The 19,119-nt window shown below is 43.2% G+C and overlaps 1 protein-coding gene across 2 annotated transcripts; it reads left to right on the top strand.

The window, feature by feature from the left end:
• The first annotated feature begins 1,727 nt into the window (after positions 1-1,727).
• MFAP5 (microfibril associated protein 5) lies at positions 1,728-16,118 on the top strand. Of its 2 annotated transcripts, XM_080811875.1 has the most exons (10): positions 1,728-1,791; positions 2,338-2,397; positions 3,363-3,398; positions 8,149-8,193; positions 8,702-8,734; positions 9,332-9,367; positions 11,282-11,311; positions 12,023-12,110; positions 12,690-12,763; positions 14,188-16,118. In XM_080811875.1, the coding sequence occupies exons 2-10, from the start codon at positions 2,340-2,342 to the stop codon at positions 14,298-14,300; spliced, it is 513 nt and encodes a 170-aa protein (XP_080668001.1). In that variant the 5' UTR covers positions 1,728-1,791; positions 2,338-2,339; the 3' UTR covers positions 14,301-16,118. The 2 variants fall into 2 exon arrangements, with proteins under 2 accessions (XP_080668001.1, XP_080668002.1); XM_080811876.1 differs by lacking the exon at positions 9,332-9,367.
• The last annotated feature ends 3,001 nt before the right edge of the window (positions 16,119-19,119 follow it).

Genomic DNA, 19,119 nt, shown 5'->3' with positions numbered 1-19,119 from the left:
TCCAGACTCCCTCCTATGACCCCAGGAGAGCACCCCCTCCTACTGCCTGGGGAGGCTTTCCTATGCTATGGTGTCAAGCTGGGCCAGCACGCTGAGGTCATTGCTGTCCCTGCCAAATGATTGGCCTGAGTTCAGTTTGTCCATCTGTCTGAGCTTCATGGAAAACATGATCGTTGCTCTAAGCTCTCTATTATATGTCCTGCCTTAGCTCTGCTTCACATCTGGCTTTTTTTGTTTCTTTCCCCACCCCCACCTCCTTGCCTTTTCTCTCCCTGACTCTCATCAGACTAGAATCACATCTGTTTTTCCAGGCTCTGTACTCTCACTGCAGAGCAGATGGGCGAAGAGCAAGTTCTCAGCCAGGCAGACGAGGAAGAGCTCAGTCTGGTACTCAGCTCTGTTCTAGAGACTGACCAGAACCCACGTATCTCAGAGACGGGCACACATCTGTCCTTTGGAGAAACCAAAGGTGCTATTTCCTTATTTCTGATTATGTCCATTGCTCTCCCTTCCTCCCAACTAACTAGCTTCCTTCCTTCCTCTCTTTTCCTCCCTTCCTTCTCTTTCTTACTTTTTTTCCTTTTCTAGTCTGTACTCTACAAACATGATCTGCTCTGTCTACCTGTATTCTCCTCTAATGTAGCTCCTCAGGGAGATAGACAATGTAGACTCAAGGAGCTCACACAGAATGAAACTTACACCCTAGTAAATGCACAGCAGCTCAACGATCCCTCAGATTTGCATTTCTGTAATTCAAATTTATTCCCTCCAAAGTGGAGACATTTTTACCAGCCTAGCCCCTTGGTCTCAATGAATAAGAACAAATACAAAGTCTTTAAAACTCCTGGATCACAGAAAGTGTCATCTACTTATGACATGATGTGGGGGAAGTACTGTTGGAAAATAAGGCCAGAAAAGTGAGCTGGGCTCCCAGTTTTCTTTGGGCTTCTAATGGCATTTTCTCCTGAAGATTCTGGAAACCAGGATTCTGAGCATAAATCTAAACAAAGCCAAAAGACAGAAGAAGACTGACATGTCTTCTCACAGAGCTCCTTCCCACTTCAAAAGGATTCAGACGGTACTATATTTTTCAACTTTTCCTAACAGCCAACCCTCCTTTTGGACAAAACTCATGTGGTGTCTGTGTGTGTTTGAATATGGAATAAATAGGATTCCCGGGGGTGGGGGGAACCACATTCTTGAATGTGTGTGGGTCAAGAAAGAGAAAAAAGAGAGAGAGAGAGAAATACAGGGATATAAAGGGATTTGTTGGTGGTGAAGAGATGAACGCTGAAGAAGACAGCGAGACAGGAGGATGGAGAAAGGATTCAACCATGGAGGATGGACAGAGGAGGGCAGACTGTCCGAAGATGAAAAGGCACCCAAGGCAGAAAGGGGCTGGGGACTAGGGACTGGGGCCAGGTTGCAAGAGGGAAAAGAAGCTCATGGAAGAAAGGCTTTTGCCAGCGGAAGCCCGGCCTCCGAGGGAACAGCAGCATCACTCACTGGTGTGGTCATAACCTTTGGAATGAGGGTGTGAGTGACTGCAAAGCCCCAGCCCCCTTCTCATTCCCGCCTCATCACACTCCTCTAGCCTGGCTTTCTCTCTCTCTCTCTCTCTCCCTCGCTCTCCCTCATCTCATTGTTTCAGAGTAGGCCAAATTTGAAGTCCTTCCCAGGGAGTGGCCCTGTTCATCTTATTCTCCAGCCAAAGTAGAAACAGCGTGAGAAGGAGAGAGGCCCATTCGGCAGCCAAAGGACTCGGTAGACAGAGCAGAGGAAAAATACACAGTGAGTTGTCTGATTGTACAAAACCCTAAACAGACAGAGGGTGTGCGGGGTGTGTGTGTGTATATGTGTGTGTGTGTGTGTGTGTGTGTGTGTGTGTGTGTGTGTGTGTGTGTTGAAACTGAAAAGCTGGAGGGGGACGGTGGGGAATGTCACTGACTTAGATTGAGTGAATACCACTTATCTTTGGAATTCAAGACAAGACACCAAGATAAGTGGATGATATTTAAAAGCCACAGATATCAAAAAATTAGACAATGGGGGTGAAAGTGGCCACAGACGAGGGGCAACCACACACCACCGATAATATATAGTTTCCTCTGACTGGGCAGAAAAAAGGCGTGACAATAAGAGTAATGGTAAGTGATCAAAGAGAGAATTTGAGGGAGAAATGTTGGGTGAAAGAAAAGAGAAAAGGCTGGAGTCGCACAAGGGACCAGGGAAAGCCCTGGACAAAGAGACAGGGGCCCTCCAGGCAGCCCTGCCTGGGCCTCAGATGCTGATGTGTCCTGAACATCACGGCTTCTCCTCTCCCAACACCCCTGTCAGATATGCTGCTCTTGGGACCCAAGGTGCTGCTGTTCCTCACCGCCCTCATCACCCCATCTGGTGAGTCCCTCCCTTCAATCTTTTCTCCCTACAATGCCAGCTCCTGGGGGGAGTGTGGAGCTGTAGGTTATGGGGTGGGATGGTGACAGGGACTGGCAGCAGTAGTTCTTGCTCCCGAGTTCTAGAACTAATATTCAAGAAAAGGACAGATTTGTGTCTGAAAAGCAGGGGCTGGGATGAGACCAGAGATGATCTCAGACTTGGGAAGTATCTGGAGAGTTATGAATATAAGATCCATACAAATGCTTATTAACCCAAAAAGAGGGTCACACACACATCAATGTACCGGTAAACAGAAGAAAGAGAAGCTGACACGCAAATGTGTTTGCAAACATACGGAGACAGCTAATAAGAAACTGGACCAAATTCAGTGCATGAAGGGGCACAGTGGGAATATATACACTCACACTTACCCGCACTAGCTCCAGCACACCACACACATGTATTCACATGCACACAAACGGGCCAAGCTATGCACTAAAGAAAAGCCATCACAGATGTCACAGAACAGAGCTGAAAGATTGGCCATGGAAAGTGAATCTTGGCACCTCGAAGAAATCCCGCTCTATTTTCCCATGCTGCCAGGTCCACACTGTCAGAAAATCACTTTGTGCCTTGTTCATAGTGTACTTCATACTATGGCTGTGGGGTTAGGACAGGACACTTTAGAAAGGCTGTTAGCCCCAACTGCCAAACAGGATCTGACTCCTGCTAGGGAATGAGGGCAAGAGGGCATCCCACGTCAGGGCTTGGCAAGGCAGAGCTTTATTCTCAGGAACGTATTTTTCTTGAGGGTTTCCATGTCAGCACTAATGGTCTGAGTAATTTTGTACTGAACTATACAGAAATACAATGCAGAAAAGTAAAGTACAACCATTTCCCATCATTTTCTGGTTCATCCTATAAAAGCTTTGTGGGGTGTAGAGCTGGAGTCATTTATCCCTTTTCTCTGTCCTTTGGTACAGATTGGACACCACTAGGAGTCAGTGGTCAACGAGGAGGTAGGTAAACCTTTGGATCCGGGCTCTTCTGTGTTTTTAGTATATATTTAAGGAATCTCTACGCCCAGTGTGGGTTCGAACTCAAGACCCTGTGATTCAAGAGTCGTATGCTCTTCCAGCTGAGACAGCCAGGTTCCCTGTCTGCTGGGGATATACGAATAATGCAGATGAATGGTCAGAGTTAACGAATCTGTAATATAACAGACAGACACATTGCCAAAGTATGGAAAATCAGATTCAACTCACCAGTTTCCACAACCCTCTTATCCTGTTCATAAAAGCTTCTTACCTTTATTTTTTTTTTAAGATTTTATTTATTTATTTGACAGAAAGAGACACAGCAAGAGAGGGAACACAACACAGGGAGTGGGCGAAGGGAGAAGCAGGCTTCCCACCCAGCAGAAAGCCTGATATGGGACTCAATCCCAGGATTTGGGATCGTGACCCGAGCTGAAGGCAGATGCTTAACAACTGAGCCACCCAGAAGCCACCAACTTTCTTACTTTTTAACAACTGAAATACCTTGCCAGATCCTCCTCTATACCCATCTCTTGTTTCTACTCTCCTATATGCACTTCTTATCTCACTGAGAAAACCCTACTGATCTTAACAGCTCTTTCCTATCCATGCAGCAATGGAGAAGCTAACATGCAGACAGAATAAAAAGTCATCTCAGTACTACAGCGAAATTCTGGCACTAATGGACAGAAACCAAAAGTTTTGGTTTCCAAGTGGCCACTTCCTCCAGCTTGATGATGGAAACTCCAATCAAACATCTCCACTCTGCCTCCAGACATTCAACATTATTACAATTTATCTCTTACTTCTCCCAACCCTGAGAGCACAGCAGTATGTAACCCATTAATGGACCATAAAATCAAATTAGCAGATCACAATGGGTAATTTTTAATGAATTAGTACAGACTAAAATAAAAGTGGGGTACATTGCAAGAACATTTCGAGAGTAAAGCATTATCTTTTTAAACTTGTTTCAATTTTCTATGTGTGCATTGGGGCACAATATAATTTCTTCCTGTACATCTTGGTACAGAAGATAAAAATAAAGAAACACAACTTTTTTTTTTTTTTCCTAATCTGCTGCAGGTAAAGAATTCTGAATCCCACATTTTCTGAGCCTACAGAGTTCAGCATTAGCAAAAAAATTTTGCTTTCATTCTCCGGGCTGGTTAAAGTCTAGTCCTTGCCTACAAGTTTGGGATGCTTTTCTAGAAGAAATATGATATGATTAAAATGCTTACTTAAGGGGCATCTGGGTGGCTCAGTAGGTTAAAGCCTCTGCCTTCCACTCGGGTCATGATCCCGGGGTCCTGGGATGGAGCCCCGCATTGGGCTCTCTGCTCATCAGGGAGCCTGCTTCTTCCTTTCTCTCTCTGCCTGCCTCTCTGCCTACTTGTGATCTCTGTCAAATAAATAAAATAAAATCTTAAAAAAAAAATGCTTACTTAAGGGGCGCCTGAGTGGCTCAATCGGTTAAGCATCTGCTTTTGGCTAGGGTCATGAGCCCAGGGTCCTGGGGTTGAGCCCCGTGTGGGCTCTCTGTTCAGTGGGGAGTCTGCTTCTCCCTCTCCTTCTGCTGCTGCTCCCCCTGCTTGTGCTCTCTCTCTCCCCATCAAATAAATAAAGCTTTTAAAAATAAGGAAAAAAAGTAAAATGCTTATTTAAGGGGCTCCTGGGTGGCTCAGTCAGTTAAGTGTCTGCCTTTGGCTCAGGTCATGATCCGGGGGTCCTGGGATAGAGCCTGCATGGGACTCTCTGCTCCACAGGGGAGCCTCCTTCTCCCTTTGCCTGCTGCTATCCCCCTCCCACGCCCCCCACCCCACCGCCACTTTAGCCATGCTCTCTGTCTTTTAAAAAATTGCTTACTTAAGGGGCGCCATGCTCTCTGTCTTTTAAAAAATTGCCTACTTAAGGGGCGCCTGGGTGGCTCAGTCGTTAAGGGTCTGCCTTCAGCTCGGGTCATGATCCCAGGGTCCTGGAATCGAAACCCACATCAGGCTCTCTGCTGGGCTGGAAGCCGGCTTCTCCCTCTCCCACTCTCCCTGCTTGTGTTTCTGCCCTTGCTGTGTCTCTCTCTGTCAAATAAATAAATAAAATCTTTTAAAAAATTGCCTATTTAGGATTTCTTTTCAGAGAACATGAATCCTAGATAAGCATTTATGCAGTGGTAGCTCACAGGAAAGGTGGATAATCTGAGAAATATGCCAAAAACCAGTACTCCATCCAGAAATTCTGAGGTGATGGCAAGGACTCATTCTTTTTTTTTTTTTTTTTTGTATCATATTATGAGTTGATTCAGTTTTGAATATCTTGTCAGTATTTTTTTTTTAATTTCTTTTCAGCATAACAGAATTCATTGTTTTTGCACCACACCCAGTGCTCCATGCAATACGTGCCCTCCTTAATACCCTCCACCTGGCAAGGACTCATTCTTTTTTTTTTTTTTTTTAAGATTTTATTTATTTATTTGACAGAGATCACAAGTAGGCAGAGAAGCGGCAGAGAGAGAGGAAGGGAAGCAGGCTCCCTGCTGAGCAGAGATTTGGGGCTCGATCCCAGGACCCTGGGACCATGACCTGAGCCGAAGGCAGAGGCTTTAACCCACTTATCCACCCAGGTGCCCCACAAGGACTCATTCTTAACCCCTCTGCTCACCCACCGGTTCACTTGCATTTCTGTGAGTGGCTGGACTGGAATGCAGATAGAAAGGGAACTGGCAGCATTCGGCTACAGCCTGGAAAGGCTCCACTCCCCTCTTAACGGTTTTTGGAAGGACTTGGGCTAGTGGTTTTTCAAACGTCCTGGGGGACTGGAACAGACTTCGATTTCTTTTACCAAAATTTCATCTGAAATACGAAAGCTAATGCTGAGTGTTAACTATAAAAGGGCTCTTTTGTCAGATCTGATGACTTTCTACTTGGAATTTTTTTAAAAAGAGGATGATGTAAGCAGCCGGGGAAATTGCTTCAGAATGCATTATTTGCGTTTTGCCTCTGCCACAATGATCAATAGCTCTGGCATGCTTTATAAAAACGCTATTTTCTCCAGACGAAACGTAGCATTTAGACGCTGAAGTTTTAAGGAAAAAGTCAAAGCAAACTGAATTTGCTGACCCCTAGTGGGCAAACTAGATTATGACGATAAGTCATCTACAAGAAAGAGTAATTATAGATGGGATATTTAAATAATTAGGTGTTAACATTGCGTTGTTATTTTGCTTTTTAAAGTTGAGACGATTTGGGGCGCCTGGGTGGCTCAGGGGGTTGGGCCTCTGCCTTCGGCTCAGGTCATGATCTCTGGGTCCTGGGATGGAGCCCTGTGTCGTGGGGCTCTCTGCTCAGCGGGGAGCCTGCTTCCCCCCCCCCCACTCCCCCCCCCACCCCCGCCACTCTCTGCCGGCCTCTCTGCCTACTTGTGATCTCTTGTCTGTCAAATAAATAAATAAAATCTTTAAAAAAATAATAAAGTTGAGACAATTTGTTTTAGGTAGTGCTGTTATTTATAGTTTCAGATACAGTTTTCTTAGTGTATCCAGATTTCACCTGGATCATTTATTTTTTATTTTTCCTACTGCCTTTACTTTCCAATGATCAACTGCAAGGTATTCTCTACAAACACACCCTCTCCTCTTCTCACCTCACTTCTCTTTGAACATCAGAAAATCATCCACATCGCCTTTAGTGAGCATACTTGTATATAAGCATATCAGCAAACTGATGTATCCAATTATTTCAAACCTGTAATTATCGGAATCAGTGTCTTTGGTAAAGACAATTTGCACTTAAAATAAGTATTGCAAAGAGGTCATCAACCGTTGTACTTGCAACAAGCTGTATGACCTTGGGTAAATTATTTACTTGTTGGGTGCTCAATTTTATCATCTGTAAAAACAGATTTTTAAAGTAGTGCCTGGCACCTAGTAAACCCAAATTATCTATTACATTATTATTTGATAGGACAATGAAATATGTTATTCTTCTATTCCTACACTTAGATGTCTGAGAAAGGGGACGCCCGTGGAGGATTATCTGATGGGCATGTTGATAAAGGAGATAAAGGGAAAAGGATATTCTGGGCTAGGACTGTATGTGTATATTCATGGAAGTGGGAAACTGACATTTGTTTGGGTTGTGGGGAAAGGACTCGGGTTGGGAAGCAAACAACGAAAAACAATTGTGGGATACTCACTGTGCATTGGCAACTGTGCTAGACAGGTTTCACTTACTGAGAGTGTAAAAATGGGAGGGGGACAGGGAATGCTCAAAAAGTGTTTTCTGGTGGCCCCTGGGTGGCTCAGTTGGTTAAGCGTGTGCCTTCAGCTCAGGTCATGGTCCCGGGGTGCTGGGATCAAGTCCCAGGTAGAGGCTCCCTACTCAGGGAGAAGTCTGCTTCTCCCTCTCCCTCTGCCCCTCCCCACTGCTCATGGTTTTGTTTTTTTTTTTTTCTCTCTATTTCAAATAAATAAAATCTTTTTTTAAAAGATTTTATTTACTTATTTGACAGAGAGAGAGATCACAAGTTGGCAGAGAGGCAGGCAGAGAGAGGGGGGAAGCAGGCTCCCTGCTGAGCAGAGAGCCTGATGCAGGGCTCATCCCAAGACCCTGAGATTATGACCTGAGCTGAAGGCAGAGACTTAACCCAATGAGCCACCTAGGCACCCCTCAAATAAATAAAATCTTCAAAAATTTCTTTAATTAAAAACAAATGTTTCCTGCTTTTTTTCTTTATTCAGATGATGTGACTCCAGTGACTCCAGAAACATTCACAGAAGATCCTAGTAAGCTACCCTTTTTCTTTGTTTTCATCATGGGAACAGAAGGATTGAGGATGATATCTGTACAATGATAAATGAGGCATAGAAAAGAGGTCAGTGGGCACTCTGAGCTCATGCAGACCCAAGTGTCTGTCTTAGATACCACTGACGCTGTGAGGATATGGCTCAGGAGCCCATATCCTTTCACTTCAATCTTTCTTGCCTCCTTTTATTTGTTTACTATTATTTTTTCAAGATTTTATTTATTTATTTGACAGACAGAGATCACAAGTATGCAGAGAGGCAGGCAGAGGGAGAGGAAGGGAAGCAGGCTCCCTGCCGAGCAGAGAGCCCTATGCAGGGCTCAATCCCAGAACCCTGGGATCATGACCTGAGCCGAAGGCAGAGGCTTTAACCCACTGAGCCACCCAGGCGCCCCTTCTTGCCTCCTTTTAGATCAACCCTTTTTTCTGCTTCCCTTTCCCACTTTTCCTGCCTGTGTTTTTTTATTCCCTATGCTGTATCTTTGCAGATCTGGTGAATGAGCCCTCTACAGATGAAACAGGTAATTCTTACTACCGCTTTTAAAATGGCATGAGTCTTGTTAATATCCACAATATATTCCAGCTTTTGAATTAGCCCTGTATTTTTGTCTAAGAAAGGGATAGAGGGATTGGGGGTGTTTTGTTCAGTGACAGTGGGATAAAGGGAAAGAGTCCCCCAGTCCTCTAAAAAGATGAAACAAAGTGGATGAATACCTAAAATAAGGCATGTATAATAAACTATAACGTCAGTAGTCCAAATATTCTTCAAAAAATTTCACAATTACTTCAATTAACTCTAATCCCTTGGATATAACACACAAACCCAGCCACAGCCTTGACTTTGCCCCAATACCTCCATTCTCCCTTTTTCTCAATCTTTTTTTTTTTAATGGGGGGAGGGGCAGAGAGAGAATCCGAAGCAGGCTCCAGGCCCAGTGCAGAGCCCGAGCTGTGGTTTGATCTCAAGACCCTGAGATCATGACCTGAGCTGAAACCAAGAGTCAGACACTTAACCGGCTGAGCCGCCCAGGCACCCCTCCATTCTTCCTTTTTCTCCTCTGCCTTCCCCCTTGCCAGTTCAAAGCCCTCCTCACACCTGCTGTTTTGTGCCTTTTCAGTTCTGGCTGATATCGAGCCTTCCACAGATGACCTGGGTGAGTTCAGATCGGGATCCCAGGGCCACTGGGGCCATTCTGGGCTTTCCCCAGAGCCCATTCTGGAAGGCGGTACAGCTGGTGAAGGATCCGAAATAGACGCGACTACAGTTCAATGAGCACATTCTTCCAACAGTTCAATTTAGATGAACGGCATTTTTGATCCCCTAACACGCAGGGATTGTGCTGGCCGTTTGATGTACAAAACACCAATATGTGATCTTTTCCTCAGGGTTTCCGAGCCCGGGTGGGTAAAGGCAAGACAAATATATAAACAGATCAATGTTTGGGAAGCTAAAGGGAAACTTCCTCGAAGTAATGGTTGAACCGATTCTTGAAAGAAGAACTGGAGCCAGCCAGGCAGTCAGAGAAGGAACAGTATCTTCCAAGATTTGAACACAAAACAGAGCTTGGCACATTGAAGAAACATTTTTTTTTTTTAAACAATTAGGGCAAAACCTACAAGAAACAAGGGGTAGGATGTGGGAAAAGGAGACAGAAACTAGATTTTGAAGAAATAGTTATTGCAAACCTACTACTGAGTACCAGGAATGTAAAGATGAACAAAACTGATTTCCTTTTACTTGGCATTTTTTTGTTTGTTTGTTTACTACACAAGATAAACAAATGGGTAACTTTTTAATTTCACAAAATGCCATAATCAGGATAAGCAACAGAAGGAATAGATGACTAAGAGAGTCCTTGAGTACAGTCAGTGCCGGGGCTTAGGAAAGGGTTCTGTGGAGGACACACTGATTAAGTGGCTTCTTGAATGACAAGTGGAAGTGAATTGAGTAATTAGGGAGAAAAGCTCTGGGGTGAAGGAAACACGATGCAAGAAAGGCTTAGGACGGAAGTAAAAACCCATCAGAATGGTTTTAGACAAAGAAAGGTTCCCATCAGATTCGTGAATTGGAAATCCAGCCAGGATGCTATTGCACTAGTCCCAATAAAAGATGATGGCCTGAACTCACTGAGGTGGAGGCAGGGAGAATTAAGTGTGAGCTATGAAAGGGGACTGTTGAGATGATGTCCAGGGTCCTGTTGGGTAGATGGTGGGACCATTCACTGAAGAGCAATTTGAATTGGTGAAGGGGAAGTAGGGCAGTTTAAGATATGTTAGATTTGAAGGATCTTTGAAAAATCGACAAACTCTTCCATAAAATGGCAGGTGGCTTTATAGGTCTGGAGCTTGGAAGAGATCTGGGCTGGAAGTAGAAGTCTGAGAATTCTCAGCAAGTAAGTCTGCCATTGAAACCAGGGAATAGATGAGATCATGTAGCATTCTTCCCATAGTATTCTATCTACCAGCAACCCTTCCAATGGCATTTTGACACATAAATCCCATGGTTAGTGTCTTCCCAAGACTCATCTTACTCCTATTATTCATTCTACAAGTTAGGCCTATATTTAACTTGACCTTAGATTAGGTTTGGCTATGGCTGTGACCTTTGCTATTCTTTGCTGAATAACTTTTATCTAAGAACCCATGATGATGTATTTGATTTACAGAGAAGAAATTTTCTTTTATGAGTAAGAGCTTCTACAGGGTAACAATCTTTTCTCTCCTTAGCTGTAGGAGGAAGCTCTTCTGGGCATAGGGATCCTTGCCTGGTGTCTCCACTAAATGTGCTTTTGGTCAACAAAACAAAGATACATTTTCAGTTCTAGAAGAGCAGAAAGGCAAAATCAGATTTCCCATCCTAACTTCTAACTCACTCCAGTTTTGTGGAACAGAACAGCCCACTGTGGGTTTTCTTTTTTTTTTTTTTTCCACTGTGGGTTTTCTGTTAGAAGTTGCTAAAAGCATTATCAACTCCTTTGGTTTTTTATTTATAAGTGAGGTAACATGACAGTTGCAGAAGTAGTGACTTCTAGAACTGGTAATAACTGAGTAAAATTTCTGCCTTCCAGCTTCTCCTGCTGATAAAAATACCACAACAGGTATGAATGTCTTTTGCACGTCTTTTTCTTCAGCTTTCTTCTCAGGGATTCATACCTCCTTGCTCTTTGGAGGATACTTGATATACTTTCTAGCTTGCTTCCAGTTCTTTCTCGAAGAGTATTTTTAGTGCCCTTCATTCCTACTTCTTTTTTTTTTTTTTTTTAAATGAGGTCTTATCCTCAAGCTCATGGGGGAAAGATGGGACCATTGTTGGATGGTCCTGAAGGATTCCTTTTCCTAAGCTGCCTTTGGACTTCCTGTGGTGGTTAATGAGTTAGGAAGTGACAGCAAGGACTCAGTATTACTCTGGTTGTCATGGCCAAAGTTGCTTGTTCTGATGATTCTGATGTGCATCTAGGATTGGAAACTAAAACAGAAACTGTGACCCACCTAAGAATTCTGATTCTTTAGAATGGGGTTAAAAGCATCTCAATTTATATTTCATATGGCCACCTGGATAACCCTAGAAAGACTTTCCTAGAAGAACCCTGAGATTATTTTATCTACTTTTGCTTCCAGGTAGGAAAGCACCTAAATTTTATTTCAGCCAATTTTCTACCGTTCTCTTTTGGTGAACAGGGAGGGCATTCCCCCAACTTGCAATAATCCTGTGTAGAGATCACTTTGTATTTTTTTCTCCCATTCTGTCTACCTTCTTCCATCTCTTAAATCCTTTGTGGATCCCTGTTTTCTCTGTTGGACTTCTTCAGACTGCCGGGATGAAAAATTTGCTTGCACAAGACTTTACTCTGTGCATCGGCCAGTCAAGCAATGTATTCATCAGTTATGTTTCACAAGGTAAGGGGTCCTGGGACAGGTAGAAAGCGTCATCCATGGTAGTGGTTTAATGTCCGTAACTGCTTAACGAACACCCACTCTGGGATTTCAGTTTTTGGTGGCACAGAAGTTTCTAACATGATCCTTAGCTATTCCCGCTGGTGTGGATAGAACCCAGAATCTGAACTGAGGTATATGGAGAACAGACTGACTAGTAAGACTAGATGCTAGAAGGCTAGTGAGATGAGGGCTGGAGAAAAGAAAGTCATGAAAGAAGTACTGGTACAGTGAAATCTAGTACCTCATGGAAAAAGGCTGAAGCGAAAGATCCAATAGCGGGGAGGAGTATTCAACTTAACTCTAGGTGGGAGTGTGCTAAGTATCACTAAGAAGAATAATTAATACCATTCCATCCCCTGCACTCCTCTGGGAGGGAAGAAAAAGCAGTCCAGAAAAATTAAGGAAATCCAGAGTGGAGGAGAACAGTTAGAGAGAGTGGGGAATACAGAAGTTGAGCAGGCATCCTTGGCCTAGGCTAGTTCTCCCTCCCAATGCTTTTTTCTATCTACTTTCCTAACCATGTTACTGGGACTCTGGCAGTTTACGACGTATGTACATCATCAACAATGAGATCTGCTCTCGTCTTGTCTGTAAAGAACACGAAGTTATGAAAGGTAAGATTATGGCTGGGTTTCAGTGGGAGGGGCAGTTATGAGAGAGAGGAGTAGAAACATGGTCCTAATGGTTCCAAGGTCTGGCTTCTGAGGAGGGCTTTAGGCCACCTCCTTAACCCCCATCAACCCCTGGTTTGCCAAGTTAAGCAATCTAAGTAAACAAGTATGCTTAATAGATAAGAAAATGGTGCTTGGGTCCCTTTCCAGCTAGGCTGTAACCCCCACCTTCTCCTATACATAGAGCTTTCTGAAGCTCTAGCTGCTTTGAAGTTCACTGGGGTTCTAGGTGAAAAGCACAAGTCAGGGCTAGCTGGCTGGCTCAGTCTGGAGAGCATGCAACTCTTGACCTTAGGGTCATGAGTTTGAGCCACTCATTAGGTATAGAGATTATGAAAAAAATAAATGAAAACTTAAAAAAAAAAAGCCAAGTCAGCCATTACAAATAATAGACTAAGAGTTGACAGCCATGTTCACAAAGGAACAACTTTGTAAAAAAAAAAAAAAAATCTACTAATTGGAAGACACTGATGTTTGTATAGAACCTATAAGTAAATAATAACAAAAAAAAAACCAGATTGGACATTTAGAAATTGGCAACATTTTAAACAGTCTGCCAATTCCAGGAACCATTGAAATTACTTACTGTGAAAATTTAGAAGTAAATGAGGGTAGAACAACTTTAAAAAAAAAAAAAAAAGATTACAAGGGTCCAAAGTGTGTGGTTATAAACCGTGCATTGTGGGAGGAAAGATACTTCTCACCTTCCCTATGGCCAGCCCCGAACGATGAGTGTGGTTGGTGGAGGCACCACAGATACAGCCCCTTCTGACTCAGCAGCCCATCCTGCACTGAGCTTCTGAGTAAAAGCTGTAGTTAACTTCGCAGAAGGAAACTTGGTACTTGCCCCCATTGGCCTTGTGCAAGCACCTGCAAGGGAAGCACCTTGAGACTGAGGATGAGTACTTTGGACTCTAGGCACTTTCAAATGTCTCAGGGGACTTACTAAAATTAGCTATTTGCACATAGTAAACAGATAGATAGTCAATGATTGAATCTCATGTTTTTTGCTATTAATAAATCCATGAGTATAAGAACTGGCAGCTAGGCATACAGAGGAACCTAAAATTTACCTGCCACCTGGGCTAGGTACTTTGCACATATTATTTCATTTTAATACTCACAACTACACTGTGGAGGCCGGTATTTCATGCTTATTATCCTGGAAGGGATAGTGTGGTTCAGCAAAGTTAAGGAACTTTCTAGTAAGTAATAAATAACAGTAAGCTGCACATCTGGGGTTCTAGCCCAGATCTAGTTCTCTTCAGTCTTTCACTACAGCACCCTACGGTCCTCTATCTCTTAACATGGAAGCCCTTGTTACCTTTTTTGCATTCCCAACCCATTATGCTCTGCTTCTCTTCTAGACGAACTTTGCCGTCAGATGGCTGGTTTACCCCCAAGACGACTCCGTCGCTCCCACTACTTCCGACTTCCACCCTGTGAAAATGTGAATTTGCAGAGACCCAGTGGTCTGTGATCACCAAGGAAGAGGAAAGAATAATGTGTGGGTGGGAGGAAGAGAATGCTCTAACAAGAGGGAACTCCTTCTTGTCCAACCATTGTCCACTAACCTATAGACATTAGTATTTCTTAAACCAATCCCTTTGCAGCGCCTAACTTTTGCCTCCATTCCCTGACTGATAACAAAGTCTATATTATTGCATGGTTTTGCTGTTTCTCAATATCATAGACGTAGATTAATGATAACCATCTGGCTTATATACAAACATCCTACACACAATTTCAAAGGAAAATAAACTTTAGGTTAATATTTACTGTCGATAATCTGTCTGAAGTAGATCTTAGGGAGGAAGAAGCTGTTGCTGTCCATTTTGGCTGGCCATAGAACTCCTTTTTTTTTCTTTTTTTTTTTTTTACATTTTCAAGAGCTTCCTAGATTAACATGTCATTCATTTACATAGTCCTTTTTACTCTTATTTTAACTATTTTGCTGGATTTGCCTGCTCGGATTTTTCAGAAGAGTCATGGTAATTTTTGTAGTCCTAGAGAATTCTCCAGAACCCAGAGCTACACAATCCTACTGGCAATACATAAAGACCCAAGATGAGGTCTGCTACGTTCAGAGGCCGAGGATAAAGAGAGAGGAGTAGGCTACATATGGAACTGGGACTCATGGTTCCCAGTTCACTTTTTCATGTAGTTGTCCAACTGTCAGGTAGGGGTACAAAGTCCTATTTACTTGTTTTTGGTCATATGGGGGTCATACCCTCTCAAATTAGACAATTTAATATGGTCATATTGGTCATATTGGTCATACCCTCTCAAATTAGACAATTTAATATGAAATCATTTCTGAGTTTGGTCAGGGTTTTCCTGATTTGTTGCTACTTCCTTCACCCTCATCACTAAACAAAATCTGTAGAAATTACCATGCAAATGGACTCCAGAATAGCCTGATTTGGTGCTTAAGAGCATTCAGACTTAAATTTTAATAGGCAGACCAAGTTTACCTAATGGTTTATAAGAAAGAGTAAAACACAATATTCACACAACCTACATTTTTATGGTGGCTCTAGCAGTAACCTGGTAAACCAGTAAGCTAGGTTTAATTTCCCATCTTTAACACAAGGTTAGATTTATGTTGATTCTAAAGTATCTTTTTGTTCTGTGATTCTCAAGATTTAAGTGCACTATTCATATTTCTTGAAGCCTAGATGCAGTCTAATTCATAACCACCATGTCTGCTTATAAGAGGAGAAATTTCATGTTAAGACAGCAGTCCACAACATAACAGAAAAAAAATCCTATTATAGGTTACTGATTACATACTGTAGATGCTTCTATTTGAATGACTTAGTAACCTTCCAAAGAAGCCCACAAAAATCAATGGAAGCAAGAGACTTAGAGGCAAATTACACACTCAGAATTCCTCTCTGCTTGGTAGGGTTGAATTCTTTTCCTCTTGAAAGAAAACTATGTAAATGAGCATCAGACTTTTGCTGTTAAGAAACAATTTAGTGTAATGGGATTTGCACAACTGATTAAAGAGAAATGCTAGGAAAAGACCCAAAGCATGTAATCTCTGCTCTATAGCCTCTAAAAATAAATATCCTCATATATAAATAGAGGTATTAAGTGGATATTATACCCACTGTAGAGAAATCTCAAAAGGCACAGAATTTCCAAGAATCATTTAAGAATCTCACCATGAACATGTCCCTCCTACCATATATTGAATGAGGTGGCATTCCCACCACAAAGCGCCTCAATCCCAGTATTGTGTATATTGCAAATTAAACATTTTAAAATAAATTTTTCTTTATTGCTTTTCCGGATGAGTGGTCTTTTTTTTTTAAAGATTTTTTTTAAAGATTTATTTGTTTATTTATTTGACAGATAGAGATCACAAGTAGGCAGAGAGACAGGCAGAGAGAGAGGGGGAAGCAGGTTCCCTGCTGAGCAGAGAGCCCAATGCGGGGCTTGATCCCAGGACCCTGAGATCATGACAGAGGCAGAGGCTTTAACCCACTGAGCCACCCAGGCGCCCCGGATGAGTGGTCTTTTATCTGTTTGTTTCTTTTTCTCATCTGTTTAGAATGACAGGAATTTGTGCCTCTTTTTTTTTTTTTTAAAGATTTTATTTATTTAGGTGCCTTGTTAGCGCAGTAGGTAATGCTTCAGTCTCATAAAAATTTTATTTATTTATATGTTTATTTATTTGAAAGAGAGAGAATGAGAGAGAGAGAGAGAGAGAAAGAGGATGAGAGGGGAGAGGTCAGAGGGAGAAGTAAACTCCCCGCTGAGCAGGGAGCCCAAAGCTGGACTTGATCCTGGGACTCCAGGATCATGACCTGAGCCGAAGGCAGATGCTTAACCAACTGAGCCACCCAGGCGCTCCACGAATATGTGATTTAAAAATATTTTTTTTAAAGATTTTATTTATTTATTTAACAGAGAGAGAGATCACAGTAGGCAGATAGGCAGGCAGAGAGAGCAGGGGAAGCAGGCTCCCCGCTGAGCAGAGAGCCGGATTCAAGGCTTGATCCCAGGACCCTGAGATCATGATCTGAGCCGAAGGCAGAGGCTTAACCCACTGAGCCACCCAGGCTCCCTGCTTTTTTAATTTTTAAAAAAATTTTTTCTTGGGGTGCCTGGGTGGCTCAGTCATTAAGCGTCTGCTTTCAGTTCAGATCAGGATCCCAGAGTCCTGGGATCAAGCCCCATACCAGGCTCCCTGCTCAGTGGGAAACCTGATTCTCCCTCTCCCACTCCCCCTGCTTAGGTTCCCTCTCTCGTCGTTGTGTCTCTCTCTGTCAAATAAATAAATAAATCTTTAAAAAACAAAAAACAAAAAATCTTTAAAAAACAATTTTTTATTTTTCAAGATTTATTCATTTATTTGAGAGGGAGAGAGAGTGCATGAGTGGGGCGGGGTGGGGGCAGCAGAGGGAGAGGAACAAGGTAAGCTCAGAGCTGGATCCTATGACACTGAGATCACAGCCCAAATGAAATCAAGAGTCCATCCTCAACAGACGAAGCCACCCAGGCGCCCCAAGTTTTTTTTAAATTTACTTACTTTAGAGAGAGAGCACACAGAGTGGGGAGAAGCAGAGGGAGATAGAATCTCAGGCTGATTCTGCGCTGAGTGAAGAGCCCGACTCGGGGCTCCATCACACAACCCAGAGATCATGACTGGGGCCAAAAACAGAGTAGGAGTCTTAACCAACTGCACCACCCAGGTGCTCCCCCCACCAACCCCCTGCACCAATTTATGCTTTTATCCCACTTTGCAAAAGGAGCACCAGCATTGCTCTATCCCACTATTCTCTATTGTAGCCCTCTTCACTCCGCAATTTTGCCATCAGTTCTCCAACACACCAAATTTACTCTCCTCCAGGAAATTCCTCAATTCATCAGAAAATTATTTTCCTTTTTTACCCGCTTTGGACCTGGCAGTCTAGCTAGGTAAAGCTTCATGATTTACCCTTGCTTCTCTTCTACTTGATCATTTTCCAGTGTTTTCCCATTTCTTGTTGTTCTTAGGTTCTCTACCTTTTTTACTCTTGATATGTAAACCAACATTTCTAACTTGCTTCCCATTCTTTTCTTATGCGTCTAAATTCTTATTTTCCACCACAACTTTCCCGTAAGAACAGTTCCAGATCAGTTTCAAGAGGTTGATTTGGGCCTGGTTTTTCTGTTTTTGTTTTTCAGCTTTATTTATTTTAGAAAGAGGGTGGCGAGGCAGTGGAGGGAAGGGAAGAGGGAGAGAATCCCAAGCTGACTCCCTGGTGGGCATGCAGCCCAACAGGGGGCTAGGCTGGGGTGAAGGGACAGCGTACATCTCACTACCTGAGCGGAAACCAAGAGTGGGTCACTCAACCGACTGAGCCACCCAGGAGCCCCACTTCTGTTCTTTCTTTTTATTTTTTTTAAAGATTTTTATTTATTTATTTATTTGACAGAGAGAGAGAGAGATCACAAGTAGACAGAGAGGCAGGCAGAGAGAGAGAGGGAAGCAGGCTCCCCACTGAGCAGAGAGTCCGATGCGGGGCTCGATCCCAGGACCCTGAGATCACGACCCGAGCTGAAGGCAGAGGCTTTAACCCACTGAGCCACCCAGGCACCCCCTTTACCTCTTTTTTTTTTTTTAAGATTTTATTTAATTTGACAGACAGAGATCACAGGTAGGCAGAGAGGCAGGCAGAGAGAGAGGAAGGGAAGCAGGCTCGCTGCTGAGCAGAGAGCCCGATGTGGGACTCGATCCCATGACCCTGGGACCATGACCCGAGCCGAAGGCAGAGGCTTTAACCCACTGAGCCACCCAGGCGCCCCCTTTACCTCTTTTTAAAAAAGATTTTATTTATTTAAGAGAGAGTGCAAGAGAGTACATGTGAACATGCAAGGGTCAGAGGGAAAAGCAGACACCCTGCTGAGCAGGGAGCCCCACATGGCGCTCAATCTCAGGACCCTGGATCATGACCTGAACAGAAGGCAGATACTTAACCAACGAAGCCACCCAGGTGCCCCCTTTCCCTCTGTATTCTTGTCCACTGTTTTTTACCCTCACCCCATTTTTGATGTTCTAGTTTTCATTCCTTGTTCCTCCCATGAAAGGATTTGAAAACCTTTTACTCTTTTAGGTGTTAATATTATCCATTTTCTGGTGAGCACCAATGATAACCCTCTTCAGTGAGGAATTTATATTTTGATGAAAAATAATTACTTGAATCAAAATAGTGCATCTTTAATCTTGGAATTAAAGGATTTGGTCAAAGTATCTTTAGGCAGGAGTGCCTCAGTGGCTCAGTTGGTAAGCATCTACCTTCGGCTCA

This window comes from Martes martes (genome assembly GCF_963455335.1).
Source record: "Martes martes genome assembly, chromosome: 8".
NCBI lineage: Eukaryota > Metazoa > Chordata > Mammalia > Carnivora > Mustelidae > Martes > Martes martes.
This window is presented reverse-complemented; position numbering and strand designations above follow the sequence as displayed.

Bases quoted from the DNA above. Each gene is read 5' to 3' on its own strand.
- MFAP5 (XM_080811875.1), top strand. From the start codon at position 2,340: ATGCTGCTCTTGGGACCCAAGGTGCTGCTGTTCCTCACCGCCCTCATC. The intron at 8,735-9,331 runs GTAATTCTTACT...GTGCCTTTTCAG, and splicing joins GCCCTCTACAGATGAAACAG to TTCTGGCTGATATCGAGCCT. The intron at 9,368-11,281 runs GTGAGTTCAGAT...TCTGCCTTCCAG, and splicing joins GCCTTCCACAGATGACCTGG to CTTCTCCTGCTGATAAAAAT.